General features: G+C 52.3%; 1 protein-coding gene across 8 annotated transcripts in view; it reads right to left on the reverse strand.

Annotated features, from left to right (window-relative positions):
• Positions 1-17,428, reverse strand: part of Baiap2 (BAI1 associated protein 2) — a 68,974-nt gene that overhangs the window by 32,797 nt on the left and 18,749 nt on the right. For all 8 annotated transcript variants that reach the window (XR_002817673.1, XR_002817674.1, XM_023699240.1 and 5 more), the window contains one exon: positions 15,959-16,045. Coding sequence is in view for 6 of the 8 variants with exons in the window: in XM_023699240.1 (XP_023555008.1) it covers positions 15,959-16,045 (87 nt within the window). In the remaining 2 variants the exon portion in view is untranslated. The remainder of the gene's footprint in view (positions 1-15,958; positions 16,046-17,428) is intronic.

A 17,428-nucleotide genomic window follows, 5' to 3' on the forward strand; every position in this document is an offset into this window, starting at 1 on the left:
CAAACACACAGGAGAAGAGGAGAAGAGGGGAGGGGAAGAGGGGAAGAGGGGAGGGGAGGAGAAGAGAAGAGGGGAGGAGGGGAGGAAGAGGAACAGGACCCACCCTTGGCTGTGCTCAGTACTTTGGAACACTTTTTGATGGCATCAGAGAAGGAACCTTGGCCAGGTGCATGCAAGGCAAGCGCTGTACCACTGAGTGGCATTCCCAGCCCCCTGCATGTTGTAAAACTTCCAGAAAGAACATGGTGGAGGGAGAAGCTACCCAGAGAGGCAAATCTTAGGTGTCTTCAGGTGGCTCCACCCAAGGTCCAGGGCTCAAGGCCACACTGTTGACATCTGAGCAGTCTCACCTGCCCTGTGCTCAGAGGACACTGTGAAGGCCACTGAGACTGCAAGACAGTGCAGAGTGGCAACCAGAGACTGACACAAACCTGGCCCCAGCCTCCAACGGTCTGACTGACGGTAGCAGCTCACAGTGCCACAGAGGTAGGGAACAGGGGACGGCAACAAGACACCACCCTGCTCCTCCCAGCTCCACCCCGGCACAGGTGAGGGGTTTGCCTCCCTCTGGAACTAAGACACCAGGAGTCTCTGGTGATCCAGCACAGCTGTAAACTCACACAAGCTGCCTAGGAATGCCCCTGTGTCAACAAAGTGAGAAATCACCAGAGAACAAAAGGGCATGTGTCATAGCTCCGCTGCGCCCATCTTCCTTGTGGCTTAGAACATGTTCTCCCCAGCCCGACCTCGAACCTATGGGCATGTTGCAAGAATAGTACAGCAAATACCGTCTACATCCTCCCTGGCTGCCCCAGATGCCGGTGCTCACCACATCTGCCTGGCTTTCTCCTAACACACGTGTGCGCACACAAGCCACTCTGACACTCGTGCACGCGCAGGCATGCATGGAATGCACCGAAGTGCACATGCAGATGTGCACACGTGGATTTTTCTGAGCCAACTGAGATCCAGATGCAGACAGCAGGACCATCTCTGATCACCACAGCTGTGTCCCAGAGCAAGGACTTCTTGCTACATCACATTATTTGATGGGCAGCAAGGTTGTCATGACACGTATCCTCCTCTAACCTCAGTACATACCAGTGTCCCCAAATGGCCCCTGCAGCCATCACACTCACACTCACTCGATGCACATCCCCTTAGTCTCTCTCTCTCAACAGCTAGTGCTCCATCTACTCCAGCTCCTCCATCAATGTCTGAAACAAATGCAAGCACATCTGACCGCCCAAGTGCAGGCTGGGAGGAATTATCTAACTTCCAGCACACCAGGAGTCTTACCTTTGCTCCTGTGCAGGGAGGCTTTGGTCTCTCTGATCTAGAAACATCCCCTTGCATCATATTTTTCACAACAGTGGCATTTTAAAACATTCAGGCATTTTTTTTCTCTTTTCCCGGAAAATACAACATGTTCTTATAATCCTCTGATGACAAGAAGCTGAGAGGGAGTGTGAATCTGGGAGACTGTGAAGAAGGCGGGGAGGGGAGTGGAGAGTGGGCTGGGGTGCAGCCCCTTGCAGGTCCCTCAGGGAGATCTGTGCAGCCTCCTGCCTTTATCTGTAAAGGCAGGGGCGGGCCAGACCCCACCCAATGCTTCTCCAGGGCAAAATGAGACTCCTGACCCTCAACAGAGCCAGGAAGGCATTTCACATGGACTGGAGTCAATTCTCCAAGTTTAAAAGAGAAATCATTTCCACCAATGCAGTGGAGCTTTGTGAAGGCAGCCAGGGGTTGAGACGGCTCTGTGGTGAAGCTGGGCTGCAGGTGGGGTCACACCAGCTGCTAGGCCACAGGGCTGGGTGTACTCCCTAGAAGGCCAGAGCCTTGGGCCAGAGAAGCGACCATTCAACAACTTGCACAGTGGGAGCTCCAGAGCTCATTACAAGCCCTGGGCTTGGGCCTCAACATGGTGACCACCTTGGGTCAATGAGATCAGTGTCCAAAAGGCAACCCAACTGGTGAAAATTCCAGTGACCTGCTCAACCCAAGAACAGAGAAGAAGCCAGGTACACTGGAATGGGACGACGGTTTCCACTTCTGAGCTGCATAGGCTGGCTGCCCTGGCTTAAAATGGGGTGGGTGGGCAGCGTGGGGAGGGAAAGCCCAACACCACACAGAATGGACAACCCAGGAACCAGAGCTTCTAGAACCTACTGAAAACACACAGGACCCTACCCCAGCAGCAGGGCCTCTAGCCATTATCCGTCTGCTGGCTAAGGATGTCCTCACGCGTGGAGGCTGACAGTGCAGGATTTATGGGTGAAGAGCTGCAGGACTGGATCCCACAGAGAGCAGCGGAGGATACCCACATCCTCAAGGCTAACTGGACATGACCTGGTGCCTAGGAACAAGTCAATGTGAGGACGGGGACCGGGCAGAGGACAGGGACTGGATGTGTGCCTTAATTGCAAGGCACAGCTCTGCTTTAACCCTGCGCCTCTCCTTGGACAGCCTCTTCTGTACAAGGGTGCATGACACAGGCAGAGGAAACAGGCAAAGGGGAGGAAGAACCCCCAGCCACAGGCTGCTCAGGAGCAAACCCCACACATAACCACCTTCTTTCTTGGTTCCTCTAGGACTCTGACGCAGGCAGGTAGCAGCATGGCAGGGCAGGGCAGAGCAGACACCCTCAGCCCTCTGCCAGGGTTCAGCTAGCATCAGGGTCAGACGGACACACACAGGCCTCAAAGCAGCAGGAACACTGCCTGGACCTGGCGAGGTGCTCGCGTGGTCCCTCCAGCGTCAGGCAGGGCCAGGGCTACTCTGCACATCTTGGAGGAGCTGAAAGGGTCCTGGAGAATGAAGGAGTAGCGGGATAGGGATACGGCTGGGGCCAGAACATGTCCCCCTGGAAGGGGAATGTGGGCAGCTGGCTGACCCTCCCTGAGATTCTGGAGCCAGGAACCAGCAGGACCACAGCACCTGAGAGCTGCAGGAGCTTGGGAGCACCTAAGGAGCAGCTAGAAAGAACAGGGCTGGCCCCATCATGACTCAAAGGCCCAGACAACTGCATAAGCTTGCGCCGTGATGGAGGAGACGATTCTCTGGCACCCCCCTCACAGGGCCTCAGATAGCAGAATGTGCTGGAAAGGCTCCCAGCCACAGATGGAGCTGGAGGGTGCAGAGGGGACTCCTGAGCCTTCAGGTGTCTTGGCCCGGAGCCCTGGGTCTCTGGCGCTGAGTGAACTCCCCAGAGCAGGGCAGGGAGACTGGTGGGCAGGGTGCCTGTACCCTGGGGTTCACCAGGGGACTCCTTACTCGGGCATTCCTGTCATTTTGGGAGATGCCAGCGCTATCATATCCTCGCTGTTGGTGGTAGAGGGGGCTTTGAGCCAAAGGGTCAGCTGCTCAAACTTGGCTGTGAGCACTCATCACCTTCTGGAACCTTCTGAAGCAAATATCCATTTGCTTCAATTATTCTGGTGGCTTCCGGAGCGGAAAGGCACCTCCAAGAGCTAATTAGCATACGCCTGAACAAGGCACGAATAAGGAGCTCTCATTAGGCAAAGAGAGCTGAGGGGGCTGCAGGCACCACGCTGCTGGGGCCACGGAGAGAGGTCTGGAGCTGAGACAGGGCAGAGGGGCTCCATCCTGAGACCACCAGCCCCACTCTCCGCGGATGTCTGGTGCTTCCTTCGGAGAAGTGAGCTTTTACCTACAGAAAGATAGAAGTGGAATGTGGCCTAGGGAAACCAACAGAAAATCAATGGCCAGGTTGCCATGGTGACGACAGCAGACAGTGATACTTATGGTCATGCTGCTCTGAAACAAAACAAGTCCAAAGAGCCACCTGGATGTCAATGTTGTGTCAACAATCAGATCTGGGACTCCTCGGGGCTCTGAAGCTGGGAGGGAGAGTGACAAGGCTCCGGAGCCACAGCCACACCTCCGCCACCCTGCTCTGCACTCAGATTTGAGGACCACTGCCCCATCTCAAAATCTCAGGACAGATATAGGTGGCCACAGACCACAGACTCACCCACTCCAGGGCAGCAAGAAATGCTTCAGGCTGAAGCGTCTGTGGAGGTAGCCAGGGTGGATTGCTGCCGAGGGCCTGGCCACGCACAGCAGAGCAGACAGAACTCTGGGACTGAGCTGATCTGAGGTCCTCCAGCAGTATAAACCAGGCCCACAAGGGCCTTTCCCTAACCAGCACCGCTGGACGCCCATCCCCAGTAACCCTCACTGCCCCCTCAGTCCACCTATCTTTTTCTTCTGACATCTACCAGAACCATACATGGCATTTGGAGGTGCAGAAGGGCTCTCCTATGTCCCCACTTCCTCTCCTGCCCTCTCTAGGCATGGTGCCCAATCTCACCTGGTGGAGCAGACCTGACAACCAGGCAACAGGCCTCCTAGATGCCCTCAGTGTGGGTGGGCAGCCACAGCAAGCCTTAGATTAGACTCATTGCATTCTCCCTGGGCAAATTTGCTTCTTGCCAGAACACTGCTGCTTAGGGCCCTGTGTGTGCTGTCCCCGAGGGGTGGAGAAGGGAGGCAGACTGATATCGTTTATGAAGGTGTGAATCATGGCCATGCTCAGGACAGTGAATGACAATGGGGTGATCCATCATAGGGCACAGCCAGCCACCATGGACAGGTACCCAGTGCCAGTTATTCTGCCAGGGCCGAGGCAAGGGTGACCTGTGTATCCCACAGGGAAGAGGTTGCTGCATAGGCAGAAGATGCCAAACTTCCTCTGAATATCTTCAAATATGACTGGGACCCCAGCTAGCCTTGGGATGGACAGAGTGCCACTGTGGGGAAGAGATGGGCACCGTAATCCTAGAGGACCACTGCCCTGTGGGAGGACCTCTATCTTCTCTGACCAGTGTTCACTGTCCCCCAGCACTTAAGAGATGGTGTCACACTGATGGTAGGCACCTGGATTGGGGACTACCTATGCATGTGTGTAGTCTGGTGGTTAAATCTCTGCCCAAGGGCCAGCCAAACAGCTCAGCAGACTAAAGCACCTGCTTAGGCACAGCACAGAAGCTGGGGTTTGATCCCTGGCATGCTGTGCCGGCCTTGCCCCTGGTGTGCACTGAGCCAGTGATTAAGACTAGGAGTAGTAGCATACACCTATAATCCCAGCTCTTGGGAGGCTGAAAACATGAGTTTTCAGGAGGATCACTATGAGTCCAATCTATGTAGTAGTGAGACCCTGTACTAAATACACTAAAAAAAAAAAGGAACTTCTGCTCAGGAGGTAGCCCAGGCAATGGGACCACCTGCGTGTGACACTGTTAATGATGCTGAATGCTTCCACTTTGATAATGCTTCCCCGCCCCGGAGTCCCAGAGCACTGGGCTCACAGGTGTGCACTGTCATCTCCAGCCAGCTGGGCACTCTTGCCTCCTCTGCCCTCACCTGGGATCTTGCACGGCTGCCAAGACACAGCAGACCAGATCAGGAGCACCTCACCTGGGGGACACTAGGCTGCAACCCTGGGGGTCCCTTGGGGCCTGCAGAGCCCTCCTGTGGCTCTGGCTAGCACCTAAGGGACAGGCTGAGTGTCCTGAGGCAGGCAGGAAGACCTCAGATTTTGGTGCTAACGCCCCGTGAGGGCCCCTCCCAACAGTGTGTGTTTGTGCTCCGGAGAAGAGGGGCTTAAAGGGCATTATGCCTCCTGCCTTGGTACAACACTAGGACATAGTATAGGACAGGGCTGAGCTTCCCTTCAGAACAGCAGCAGAGCTGGCAGAGGCCACCAGCCATCTCCAAGGCACCATGCTCTGCTCCAATTCCGCAGGCCTTGTCGCTGGGCAACGACTGTCACCTCCAGGGAATGGGGTTGGATGGAACTGGGCTGCTGGTCCCTCCTTGTTTGATCCTGACCAGAATCCACTGGTCAGTAGAGTAAGGCTCTGCAGTCACTAGCTCTAGAACTGCTGCTGTATTGATATTCCCGCCACAGAGCAGACTCGGCACTGGGAAACGCGAACGCACACAGTGCCACCTCCTGCTATCACAGAGCCACGTCCTGGGCCACAGCAAATCCAATTAAGGTGGTTATTAATCTCTCCCGACAGAGGCTGCCCAGCCTCACAAAGCTTTCAGCAGGGTGGCCATACCTGGAGGCCCATCCCCCACAGGAGCCGAGGTCATCTAAGCCGTCTGGGCCTCGCTGGCATCCCCAGCCTCCAGGGCATAATGCACTACAATCAGCCAAGGCCAGTTTTGGAGCATCCTTGGAAGATGTGCCTACTGGGGTTGGGTGTGGCGAACCCCCTCTCTCCTCTCCCCGTCACTTTTCCCTTTTGTTGCCAGGCAGCAGTTGCCACAGAGGCCAGGGATCAGCTAGGACTCAAGTGTCAGGCCCTCAGGGATGTGACATTGACACGGCCCCTGCTGGGTAGATCTAATTAAGGCTCTGAAGGTGTCTGTCAGGAGGATTAGCAGTCTCCAAGGCAGGTCCCCACTGGGCAGCAGGAGAAACATCCAAGAACCAGCTGTCACAAACCACTTAGGAGGCCTGAGATGCAGCTGGGGACACAGGACTCCTTGGCCAGAAGTGGATGAATGGCTCTGCCCAACCTAAGAAGCGGACATGGCCAGATAGCCCCTGGCCCCCCTGAGAACACAGGAGTCCAGCCAGAGTGTAGCGTAGAGGAGGCAGCAGCTCTGAACCACCTTGGTCAACAGGAGCCACTGGAAGGACAGCCTGGAGGGCCCCTGGGGTCACAGTGCAAGGACATTCCCTCCTGCCTAGGCCCCTACATTCCAGACACCACATGCAGAGATGGGCCACCCACAGCCTCTGCGATGGAGGCTGCTGTGGGAAAACAGAGGCTCAACATGAAGCCTAGGATGGTTGCCCAGTTGGGCAGCCAGAACACTGCCTCTGTGCCTCTCTCAGACACGGACAGCAGCCAAAGCCTGCGGGAGCTGTCCAGGCCACATCTCAATTCAGTGACTCAGTGACTGAGGGACAGCCCAGTTTCAGGCAGAGTGGCAGCCACCTGCCTGCAAGTATCTGCGTTCTGAGGCACAGAGCTCCTGCTCCTTCCAGGGTGCCCAGGGTGCCAAGAGAAGGCAGGGCCTCAGCCCAAGCCCAGGGCACCCAGCAAGCACGCACATGCCCCGTGCTCACAAACAAGTGTGCTGCAGGCGCCGGCAGGCACAGAGCAGCCCTTCAAAGGCCAGGAGCGCAGCAGAGGCCTCTAGAGATGGGCAGCTTAATAGGACAGCCTGTGGGGGACCAGGCCCTGGCACAACAGTGCCATGCAAATAGGAAGTTCACTGATGCTGAGGCCTGGGACAGAAATGGACCCCAAGGAAACCCCATCCTCTTGGGACAGGTTGCTCCTTGCTCCTGCAGTGGTGGTTCCACTGCGTACCTGCCCCGGGATATGAGCTGCAGCAGGAACATTGGGACTCTGCTCTCCCATGCTGCCTGTCCTCCCTCAGGTGGCTTAGGGTCAGCCCAGTTCTGTCACCCAGGTACCTGGGGAAGAGTTGCAGGGCCCAGGCATTTGGTGGCTGCCCAGGAGCTGGGATGTGTTCAGCACGCAGTCCCCAAGCAGAGGTGGGAACAACAGCCAAGGCAGACCAGCCTGCAGTCCTCTGCCTCCACAAAGAACCACTGCAGCACCCACAGCACACGCCAAGGCCCGGCAGCAAGGCCAGCTGCCTGTCCACTCTTTGCCCTATAGCCTCCATGCTTGCCCTCCAGTGCCAGATGCCTTGGTGGGTAGGGGACAGAGGGAGGAGCAGGAAACACAGCTGCTGCTGTCACACTGAAGAGAACTGTAACCCAGGAGTCCCAAGGAACGTGCACCCTGGCAGGGACCTAGGACCAGTGCACACAGCGTCACTTCTGCCACCACAAGCAACCCCCACCCACCTTGGCCCACCATTCAGGCCTGAGCTGCTGTTCATCAGCCCAGGCACCACTGCCCGCAAGGAAGTCAGGGCTCACCCCCAAGCGCACACAGAGCAAAGTGAACGCAGCACAGTCACCTCTGCACCTCGCCTGCACAGGCTGGAGCTGGCGCCGAGGAAGCCTCGACAGACACGAGGCTGGGGAAGAAGACTGGAGACTAGCGGCAGATGGTGTGGGGGTGGCTGCTGGCTAGGGGTTGAGAAGGGCTACAAGAAGATGCTGGAACACGGAGCCGCCCTCACTCCCTGACTAAGCAGCCTGCCGCATCAAAGCAGAGCACTGAGAGTCAACTGCAGAGACTTTCTCACTGCAGGAGAGAAGACACTCCACTGAAGATCACAGGACTCGGCTGAGCACCCGGGAGTGTGCAGGCCGAGGCCGACGCCCTGCTGTGAGGAAGGAGCGAGTGGACCAAAGGCAGATGCTGCTCAGTGCGCCTCACTCAGAGGAGTGGAAGGGAACAAAGGGGCAGGGCCTGTCTGAAGTAGAAGTGATTCCCTAGGCACTGCAGCATGGCTGGGTCCTCGTCCATCCTCCATGAGACACTTTCCACTAACACCTCCAAGCCCACCTTCAGTTTCTGGGGAGAATGGGGCTTGAGAGGCAAAGGGAAGAAGGGTTCTGGGGGGAGGCAGATACTTCAGCAGTCACTAGAAGAATGTAGGCAAGGCAAAGCCTGCAATGTCATAACATGACTATGGGCCCAGTGGACATGGCAAGAACTGGCAAACGTCTTCCTGCTTGCGTGGATGGGACAGGGATCAGGTGGAGAAGGAGACGCAGCAGTTCAGACAGGTCAGCTCTCCTGCTTGCTGGAGACACAGAGGGGCCCAGGATGGAGGTCAGCAGGGACAGGATAGGCTGAAGCCCCGCTTTCTAAACATCAAGGTTAAATTACCAAAGCCAGGCACAGTGGCATGCACCTGTAGCGTTAGACTCAGGGGGCTGAAGCAGGAGGATCTCAGGAGCTAGGAGTCCAAAACCAATGGAAGATTAAATCACTGAGAACGACTGAGGGTCCAATCGAGGGCTGGTCTAGTTAGAGTGCTCCTCACCCCTCCCAGACCTGGGTTCCACTCCCTAAGTGGGGGCTCTGGCTCAACACCAAGTTACTGGAGACACTACATTCCACCCCTCCCACACCAGACCAAGAAAAAGAACTGTCAGAGAGAGTAATGAGAAATGAGCAACACTGTAGACAGGAGGAAGGTGAGAAAACCAAGCTCAATATCAAACAAAACAGATAAAACTTAGAAGACTAAATGGTCCAGAGAAGATCACCTTACAGTAATAAAGTCCAGTTTAGTAAGAATATATCACTGGCTGGGTATACGCCTATAAGAGGTGATACGTGCCTGTGGTTCCAGCACTCTGGGAGGCTGAGGCAGAAGAATCCCAAGCGTGAGCCCAGGCTGGGCAGCTAGACCTTTTCTTACAGAAAAGGTGGGTATTGGCAATATAGCTCAGTGTGAAAGCTCTTCACTTTTTCCTGGAATTCTGCACTGGCCAAGCCACCAGAGCCACGTAGGAAAGTGTCTGCAGACACCCATGCCTCCGAAACAGTTCCTGTCCAAGAACATCACAATCCTTGACTAGAACTTATGCTACAAAGCTATAGGGAGAGAACCAGTGTGGTCCTGGCAAAAAACAGACCCAGAGATCAGTGGAACAGATTAGAAGCGGAAACAGCTCCAGACACACTCAGCCACCTGATCTTTGACAAAGGTGCAAAGCACATTCCCTGGAAAGAAAGACAGCCTCTTTAATAAATACTGTCGGAAAAGCTGGCTCTGCTCATGCCAAAGAGTAAAACTAGACCCAGAGCTTTCAGCATGCACTAAACATGGATGGATCAAAGATCTAAATACTAAAACAGAAACATTAAATCTGCTGGGAGATAGAACTGGTAAAACCTTGAAGACAGTGGGGTAGGGAGAGACTACAAATAAAACCCTGATCACACGAGAACTGTCACACAGAATCAACAACTGGGATATCATCTTATTAAAAAGCTTTTGCACAGCAAGAGAAACTACCAACTGAGTGAAGAGACAACTTAAAATGTGGGGAAAAAACTGTTTGCCAGCTGTTCCGCAAACGAAAGATTATTATCGAGAACATATAAAGAACTCAAAAAACAATCAGACCTCCCAAATTGAAAGACCCAATCCAAAAATGGGCATTTGAGATAAATACACACTTCTCAGATGAAAAAAATATAAACAGCAAATAAATTCATGAAAAAATGTTCATTCAATACTGGTCATTCAAGAGATGCAAATTAAAACAACACTGAGATTCCAACTCACCCTAGAAAGAACAGCCTTTGTCAAGAAATCAACCAAAAAAGAAAAGAGAAGAAAGAAAGAAATCAACCAATAACAAATGCTGGAGGGGCCGTGGGGAAAAAGGAACACTTCTCCACTATTGGTGGAAGTGTAGATTGGTACAACCACTGTGGAAATCGGTGTGGAGATTCCTCAAAAAACTAGGATTGGAGGGCTGGGGAGATGGCTCAGTAGAATAAGCACTTCCCTGGCAAGTGCAAGGGTCTGAATTCAATCCCCGGTTCTGCCAAAAAAAAAAAAAAAAGAGAAAGAGAAATCAAATCATCTATTGGGGCTGGGGAGATGGCTCAGTAGAATAAACACTTCCCTGGCAAGCGCAAGGGCCTGAGTTCAATCCCTGGTTCCGCAAAAAAAACCAAAACTAGGATTGGAGGTCCCATTTGATACCCCTTCTGGGTATCTCCCCAGAATTCAAAACATCAAACCACAGCAATATACATGCATCCATGTTTACAGTAGCTCAATCTGTAATAGCTACATCTTGGAAACAACCCAGATACCCGTCAACTGAGGAATGGATAAAAAAGACGTGGTGCATCCATGGTACAGTGCAGTACTTCTCAGCCATAAAGAAGGACTGGAGACTTTTATAGGTAAATAGATACAACTTGAGACTGTACTCATAAATGAAATAGACCAAATGCACATGTGTAAACACTGTATCTTCCCTTTAGTGTGAGAAACTGAAAGAGCAGATAAGATCCAAAATGTACAGCAGATATTGTAAAGTGGGAGAATATTATTCTTTCTTTTTTTTTTTTTTTTTTTTTTGCATTCTTTCTCAAGAGGGAAGAGAAACTGGGATGGGGGAAAGGAGAAAAAGAAGGAAGGGAAAAGCAAATATACACACAAACACACACACATAAACACACACAATACAACTAATTTCTCTTAGTTCGGTGAAAAGAAAGTTTGTTGTACTAATACTATCTGGACAATGAAATACCTTTATGTTGTACTCTCAGTACCTAATTTAATGATAATAAAATGCAATGAATTAACCATTGTTATTCTCTTATTACTTTGTTTTGAAATTTTAGGGATCTTTTTAAACAGACAAAAAAAGTTCCTGTTTCTCCCTCAGGAACCTTAAAGAAAAACGAGGCAATTCTCCTAATGGAGGGAGAATGAAAAGACGAGGTACTGAGACAGCAGGGGTGGCACTCAGGGCCCAGGGTCCCACAAGACGCTCCTGTGCACAGCAGGAAGCCAGAGCCCCGGGCCGGGCGATGCCCAGAAGTGTTAACAAGCAGGTGGACCCAGACTGCAGGCAGCAAAAATGAGCCCAAGAGTGAGCTCTGTAGGTCTGGGAACAAATCAACATGGAAAATGAGCAAAAGCAGGTATGAGTCTGTAACTAACTCTACAGGAGACAGACTTAACCCTTATCAAAATCATAATCCAAGTCATACCAAAAATCTGTATTAAAAAAAAAAAAATCAACCAATTGGACTTTGTTAAAGCTGAGTATTTTTGTTCTTCTAAAAACTCTCAGGGCTGGTGAGATGGCTCAGTGGTCTAAAGCACCTACTTGGAACAAACTTCACAAAGCACAGGGACCACGGTTTGATCCCCCAGCACCACATGCCAGCCAGCCCTGCCCCCTGGTGGGCTGAGCTGGCCACACACACACACACACACACACACACACACACATAAATAAATGTTAAAAAAAATAATAAAATAAAAACTCTCAGGCTGGGGACAGTGTGAACAAGTGGAAGAGCCTTACTAGCACATGCCAGGCTCTTGGTTCCAGCCCCAGCACCAAAAAGAAAAAAAAAAATCCTGCTACAAAATGAAAGGCTGAGCCAGGCATGGTGGCACACGCCTGTAATCCCAGAGCATGGGAAACTGAGATAGGAGGATAGCTGCGAGTTCCAGACCAGCCTGGGCTACAAAGTGAGCTCAAGGCCAGCTTGAATTGCATAGTGAGAACCTGTCTCAAAAAGACAAAAACAAACAAACAAAAATGAAAGGCTGATCAACTTGAGAGAAAATATTTGTAAAATACACATCTAGCGCAGGACTTGTGTCTGGATATCTTATACATAGAGAACTTCTAAGTCAAACTTCTAAGTTAGAAAGACAGAAACCCAAATGAAGAGGTAAAGATTTGAAGTGACAATTCATTAAAGACAACCAACTGGCAAATAAGCACATGAAAAGATGTCCCGCCACTATTTCATCAGGGAAATACAAATTTGGAAACACTACAACTAGAAATGCCCCAAAGGGCCCTGCACAGAGAGGAGCATCATCCACACGAGGCACGACTGTGAGACAGTGGAGGGGCCACCGAGGCACAGGCCTGGTGACTCCCAGGCGCAGGCCAGACGGACCAGACCAAAGAGAACACAGGGTAGCCTCATGAGGCCTCTCATGCCCAGGCTGGCAAATAGTCACAGAGAAGGCAGAGCAAAGGGCCGCCTTGGGCAGGGGCGAGTGCACCACCTCTGTCCTGGCCATAGGGGTCCATGTGTCAGAGCTCTTTGTGCCATACATGTGGATTGGTGCAGTTTCCTATGCTTCAGCCATGCCCCAAAAGGGGCAAAAACAAGTCACCACAATACACTGTATCTGAGCCATGACAAGGATCTGTCTTATCATATAAATGCTTTTTTTTTTTTTTTTTTTTTTGAGTTACGGTCTTTCTATGTAATTCAGGCTGGCCTTGAACCTACTATGTAGCCCAGGTTGGCCTGGAATTCTCAGCAATCCTCCTAACTCAGCCTCCCAAATTCTGGGAGTAAAGGCATGGGCCACACCACACCCAGCGAAACACTGGGCATTGATTTCAGCAGAAACTATGATCATTATACTGGGTGGGGCATGAGGACAACATAAAAAAGCTAAATCCAGCTGGGCGTGGTAGCCCATGCTGGTAATTCCAGTTTGAGGCTAGCCTGGGCTACCTAGTGAGTTCCAGGCTAGTTTTATCTACATAGTGAGACCCTGTCTCAGAAAGAAAGAAAGAAAAAGAAAAGTGAAGAGAAGAAAGAGAAAGACAGGCAGGCCAGCTTAATCCAAATCTTCCATCATAAGAAGTCATTAGATAACATCTAAAATTAAAAAGAAGAAATAGCATTAACCTGTCGTTCAGACACACAGGAGAAAATAGCACAGGAGCTGGAGGCAGCTGCCTCAGTGAAGCAGGGCGTGGGCAGGAGCGCGGCTGGCAGGAGAAGCAACTTATTTTTAAAGCAAATGCTTTAATAAAAATTCAACTTTCAATTATCTGACCCAGCAGTTTTACTCTCAGGCACTGGCCCAGATGAAAACATGCATTCACACAAATACATGTATGCACCCATGGTCATGGCTGACAAAAAGTGGAAGCGACCCAGATGTTCAGAGAAGGAACAGATGTCTGTCTACACACTGGACTATTACATGGCCAGAAACAGGAAGGAACTTCTGACACATACAAGAGGAACAGCAAACATGCGCTCTGATTCTGGTCTATGACATATTCAGGACAGGTTCACTTGATTACGTGGTTTGCAGTGATATTTTTGAGGCCTCGATTGTGTGGTACTCAGCCACTGACCACACTGGAGACCACAAAATGCCCAGTGCTGGGGGTGGGGAGGAGTGGGCTGCACAGTGTCACTCTGCCTTCCCAGCCACCACACCACTTTCACTCTCATCAGCCTGGCGCACCCTGGCAAGCACACGCAGTGGTTACACGAGCACTCAGCCCTACCACTTGTGCGTGCCTCTGAGGATATTCGTGACACTGTCATTAAGCAGACATTTAAGCCTTCTTGCTAAACTTCCATGCCTATTGTTTTTTTGTTTTTTTTTTGCAGAACCGGGGATTGAACTCAGGTCCTTGCACTTGCCCAGAAAGCGCTTATTCCACTGAAGCATCTCCCCAGCCCCAAAGCCCCAGTTCTGTTTTTTTTTTTTTTTGTTTTTTTTGGTGGAACTGGGGATTGAACTCAGGTCCTTGCACTTGCCCGGGAAGCGCTTTATTCCACTGAGCCATCTCCCCGGCCCCAAAGCCCCAGTTCTGTTTTTTTTTTTTTTTTTTTTTTTGGTGGAACTGGGGATTGAACTCAGGTTCTTGCGCTTGCCAGGGAAGCGTTTATTCCACTGAGCCATCTCCCCAGCCCCCGAGCCTATTGTTTTCTAAAATAGTAAATGAAAATATGAAAAAATAAAGGAAGTTGTGCTTCTTATACACTTTATTTTATTTTACGTATTCTACTGCGGCCCAGGGCAATTCCTCTTCACTCATGGTGGTTCTGGCAAGCAAGTGTCAGAACTGTGGGACAGTGTAGCTTCCTTCTGGGCCCAGAGCTGCCATCGACACGCATGCAGCCCACCGCCTGAGGACTCACCCTACGGCCTCCCGCTGGGCTGGGCTGCATCTGCCTCTGCCTCACCCTAGCCCTCCCCATGGCTGCATCCATCAACACAGCAACATCTCATGTGTTCTGGAGCCAGCGCAATCCCAAGACCCATGGGATATGCAGCAGGTTTCCCCGACCACGAAAGGGAGTGGAGCAGCAGAGTTGACTGCAAAGCCTGCCATCCAAAAGTGTGACGCCTGTCATGCAGAAGGTCATGAGAGGCACGGGGCAGGGTGCAGGTGAGGGGTGCGCACGGGCTCCATGGCTGAGATCCACTGCGTGTGCCAGGCAGAGGACACCGCAGATACCCAGTGCCCTACCTGCCAACCTGTGCCTCGCCTCAGGATCCAAAGTGAAACCGAACAGGGGACAGAGAGCGCTGGCCTGACGGCCTGTCACATCAACCTGCTTCTGCCTGAGTACCCGCCCCAACCTGCTGTCCTTGCTGGCCAGACACAGGGCCCACCTCATGGAATGGTGACTGCAGGGAGGCTCTGTGGGGCTAGGAGGCTGGATGCAGACAGCCTGCCCTCCGTGCTCAAGGGCTAGAAGACTCCAAATGGTTTTCCGCTAGTTTGGGTCTCACTTTTCAGTCAGTCAGTCTGTGGCCACAGCTCCCCCAAGCAGTGTTGAGGACACAGATCAGGCCCACCCCACAGCCACAGCATCCCTGTGAGGGAGGGAGACCCCAGCTGCCTTGGTGGCACTGATATCCTGGCCAGGACCATGAAAATGTGGGCCCCCTCAAAGCCCAGCTTGAGATGACACTGCAGGCAGCCACATTCTGTGTGCCCTGATTACACTAGCACTATACGCTTCTCACAGAACTTTTCTAAAACACAGAAAAAACATGAAGAAAATAATGTACCCAGAAATTCCACTGCTGACACATTTCCATTTACTAGTACATGGGCACACAAGACACACTTAAGCAAAGCTGGTCAAGGCCACTTATGGGCCTGCATCCTTTCTACCCATCTTCACACCAGCAGGGTCAGTCGACACCAGCAGCTGAGTCTCACTTTCCACATATGGCCCCCAGGTTGGCCATTCGGGTTGGCCTCCGATACCTTTAAGAGCAGCTCTGCCCACATCTTTTCACCCTGTGCCATGCTCCTATAGGAGATGGGCTCACCAGGGCGAGTGCCAGACAGCACCTGAGCCTGCCTGGGGCTCCCCACTTTCAGTACGGGGTGCTCCTCACCAACTCTGAGGATGTATGTCATTTTACATTTTCTTGTTTGACAGGTAAATTCTAATCCCAAATTGAAGAAGGGTCAGAAATGAACAAGACCCCACAGCCACGTGGTAGGTGGAACCCTGGGACTCTGCAGAATCTGTGGCCTTACCGAGTTCCTTAGAGCCCTGGCTCTCGCTGGCCAGCTCCCCCATCTTCACCAGGGCATCGAAGTAGCCTTTGGCAGCGAAGGTCACACCTGAGAGAGGGGAGGAGAGGGGAGGAGAGGCGAGGAGAGGAGAGGCGAGGAGAGGGAGGTTAATTCCTTCACAAGGCCCAGACAAGACCCACAGCAAAACACACAACCTCAGCTCTGGCTGACTCCCTCTGCCTACTTGGACAGAAGCAAAGAATACGCCATGCCTTGATTTCTGGGCTGGAGCTCAACCTACCACTTGTTGATTTATGTGGGGTGGGGGGAGAGACAGGGTCTCGCTATGTAACCCAGTCTGGCTTTGAACTCAAAGCAATCTTCCTGCCTCTATTTCCCCAGCGCTGAGATTACTGGTGTTCACTTCCACGCCTGGCCTCTTGTTGACAGTCTTACTTCACTCCAATCCTTTTATTTGTAAGAACACTGTGTACCGTGCAGGTCTGGAACTATTCAAGTCACCTGCAGAGTGCTGCACCCTGTCACGTGCTGTGCTGTGCTGTGCTGTGCTGTGCTGTGCGGGGGAGGGGGCTCGGCTTCAAGTGCACTGGTGGAGCCAAGGAGCTGATGGGGCAGGCACAGCAGGCAGGAAGGTAGGAGGCCGCTGCCACCCAAGGATCCCGAACCAACTCAGAGGCACAGCCGCTTTTCCCTGCCCCCCAGTCTAAGATCAGGACCTCATGGGGGTACATGCCATTGCTGAAGGCAGGCTGAAGGGCCAGGGTAGGCTAGGAGGATCACAAATGTGAGTCCAGCCCGAGCAAGTTGGTGGGACTGTCTTAAAGGAAAATGAAAAGCCCTGGGGTGTAGCTCAGTGGTAGAGTACTTGCCTAGCTTGTGGGAGACCGTGAGTTCAACCTTTATTACCCAAACCAACCAACCAAGCCCCAAAGCCCCATAAGGCTAAAGGCAGCACCTGGTGTTGCTACACCTCAGAGGTAACCCTGGCCTGACCAGGAGAGGAGGAGGAGAGCTGATCACACCCCCACTCCAGCCCTGGCCTAGCTGGGTTCCCAAAGGAGCTGGCACATCTTGGCTTCCACCCAGGTAGCCCGGGGCCTTCTTGAGCTCTCAGGGTGCCTGGCAAGCTCCAGCACCTGAGAATAGGCCCCACCTATCCTGCCCTGCTGGGGCTGCTGGGAAGGCTGAGACAACAGTCCTGAAGGGGGCCAAGGAGCCGTCACCAGTGGCATAATTACAATTTCTAATCCGTTTTCTGCAGAACCCACTCAGGGGCTTGTAACTGGGCACTTGATCAAATTTTATTTATACAGTTTTCAATTAAGTGCACATAATTTGCTTTGTGGCACAAGACTCTGTCCACAGGGGGTGGGGAGGGGGGGTGGGGAGGTGGGGGCCGGCTTCTTAAAATAAACCAAAGGAAATTGAGGCAGCAAGAGGCTGGGTGCGGCCAAAGAAGTGTGGGGGCAC

The sequence above is a fragment of the Octodon degus genome, unplaced genomic scaffold, assembly GCF_000260255.1.
Source record: "Octodon degus isolate 3935 unplaced genomic scaffold, OctDeg1.0 scaffold00112, whole genome shotgun sequence".
NCBI classification, from domain to species: domain Eukaryota; kingdom Metazoa; phylum Chordata; class Mammalia; order Rodentia; family Octodontidae; genus Octodon; species Octodon degus.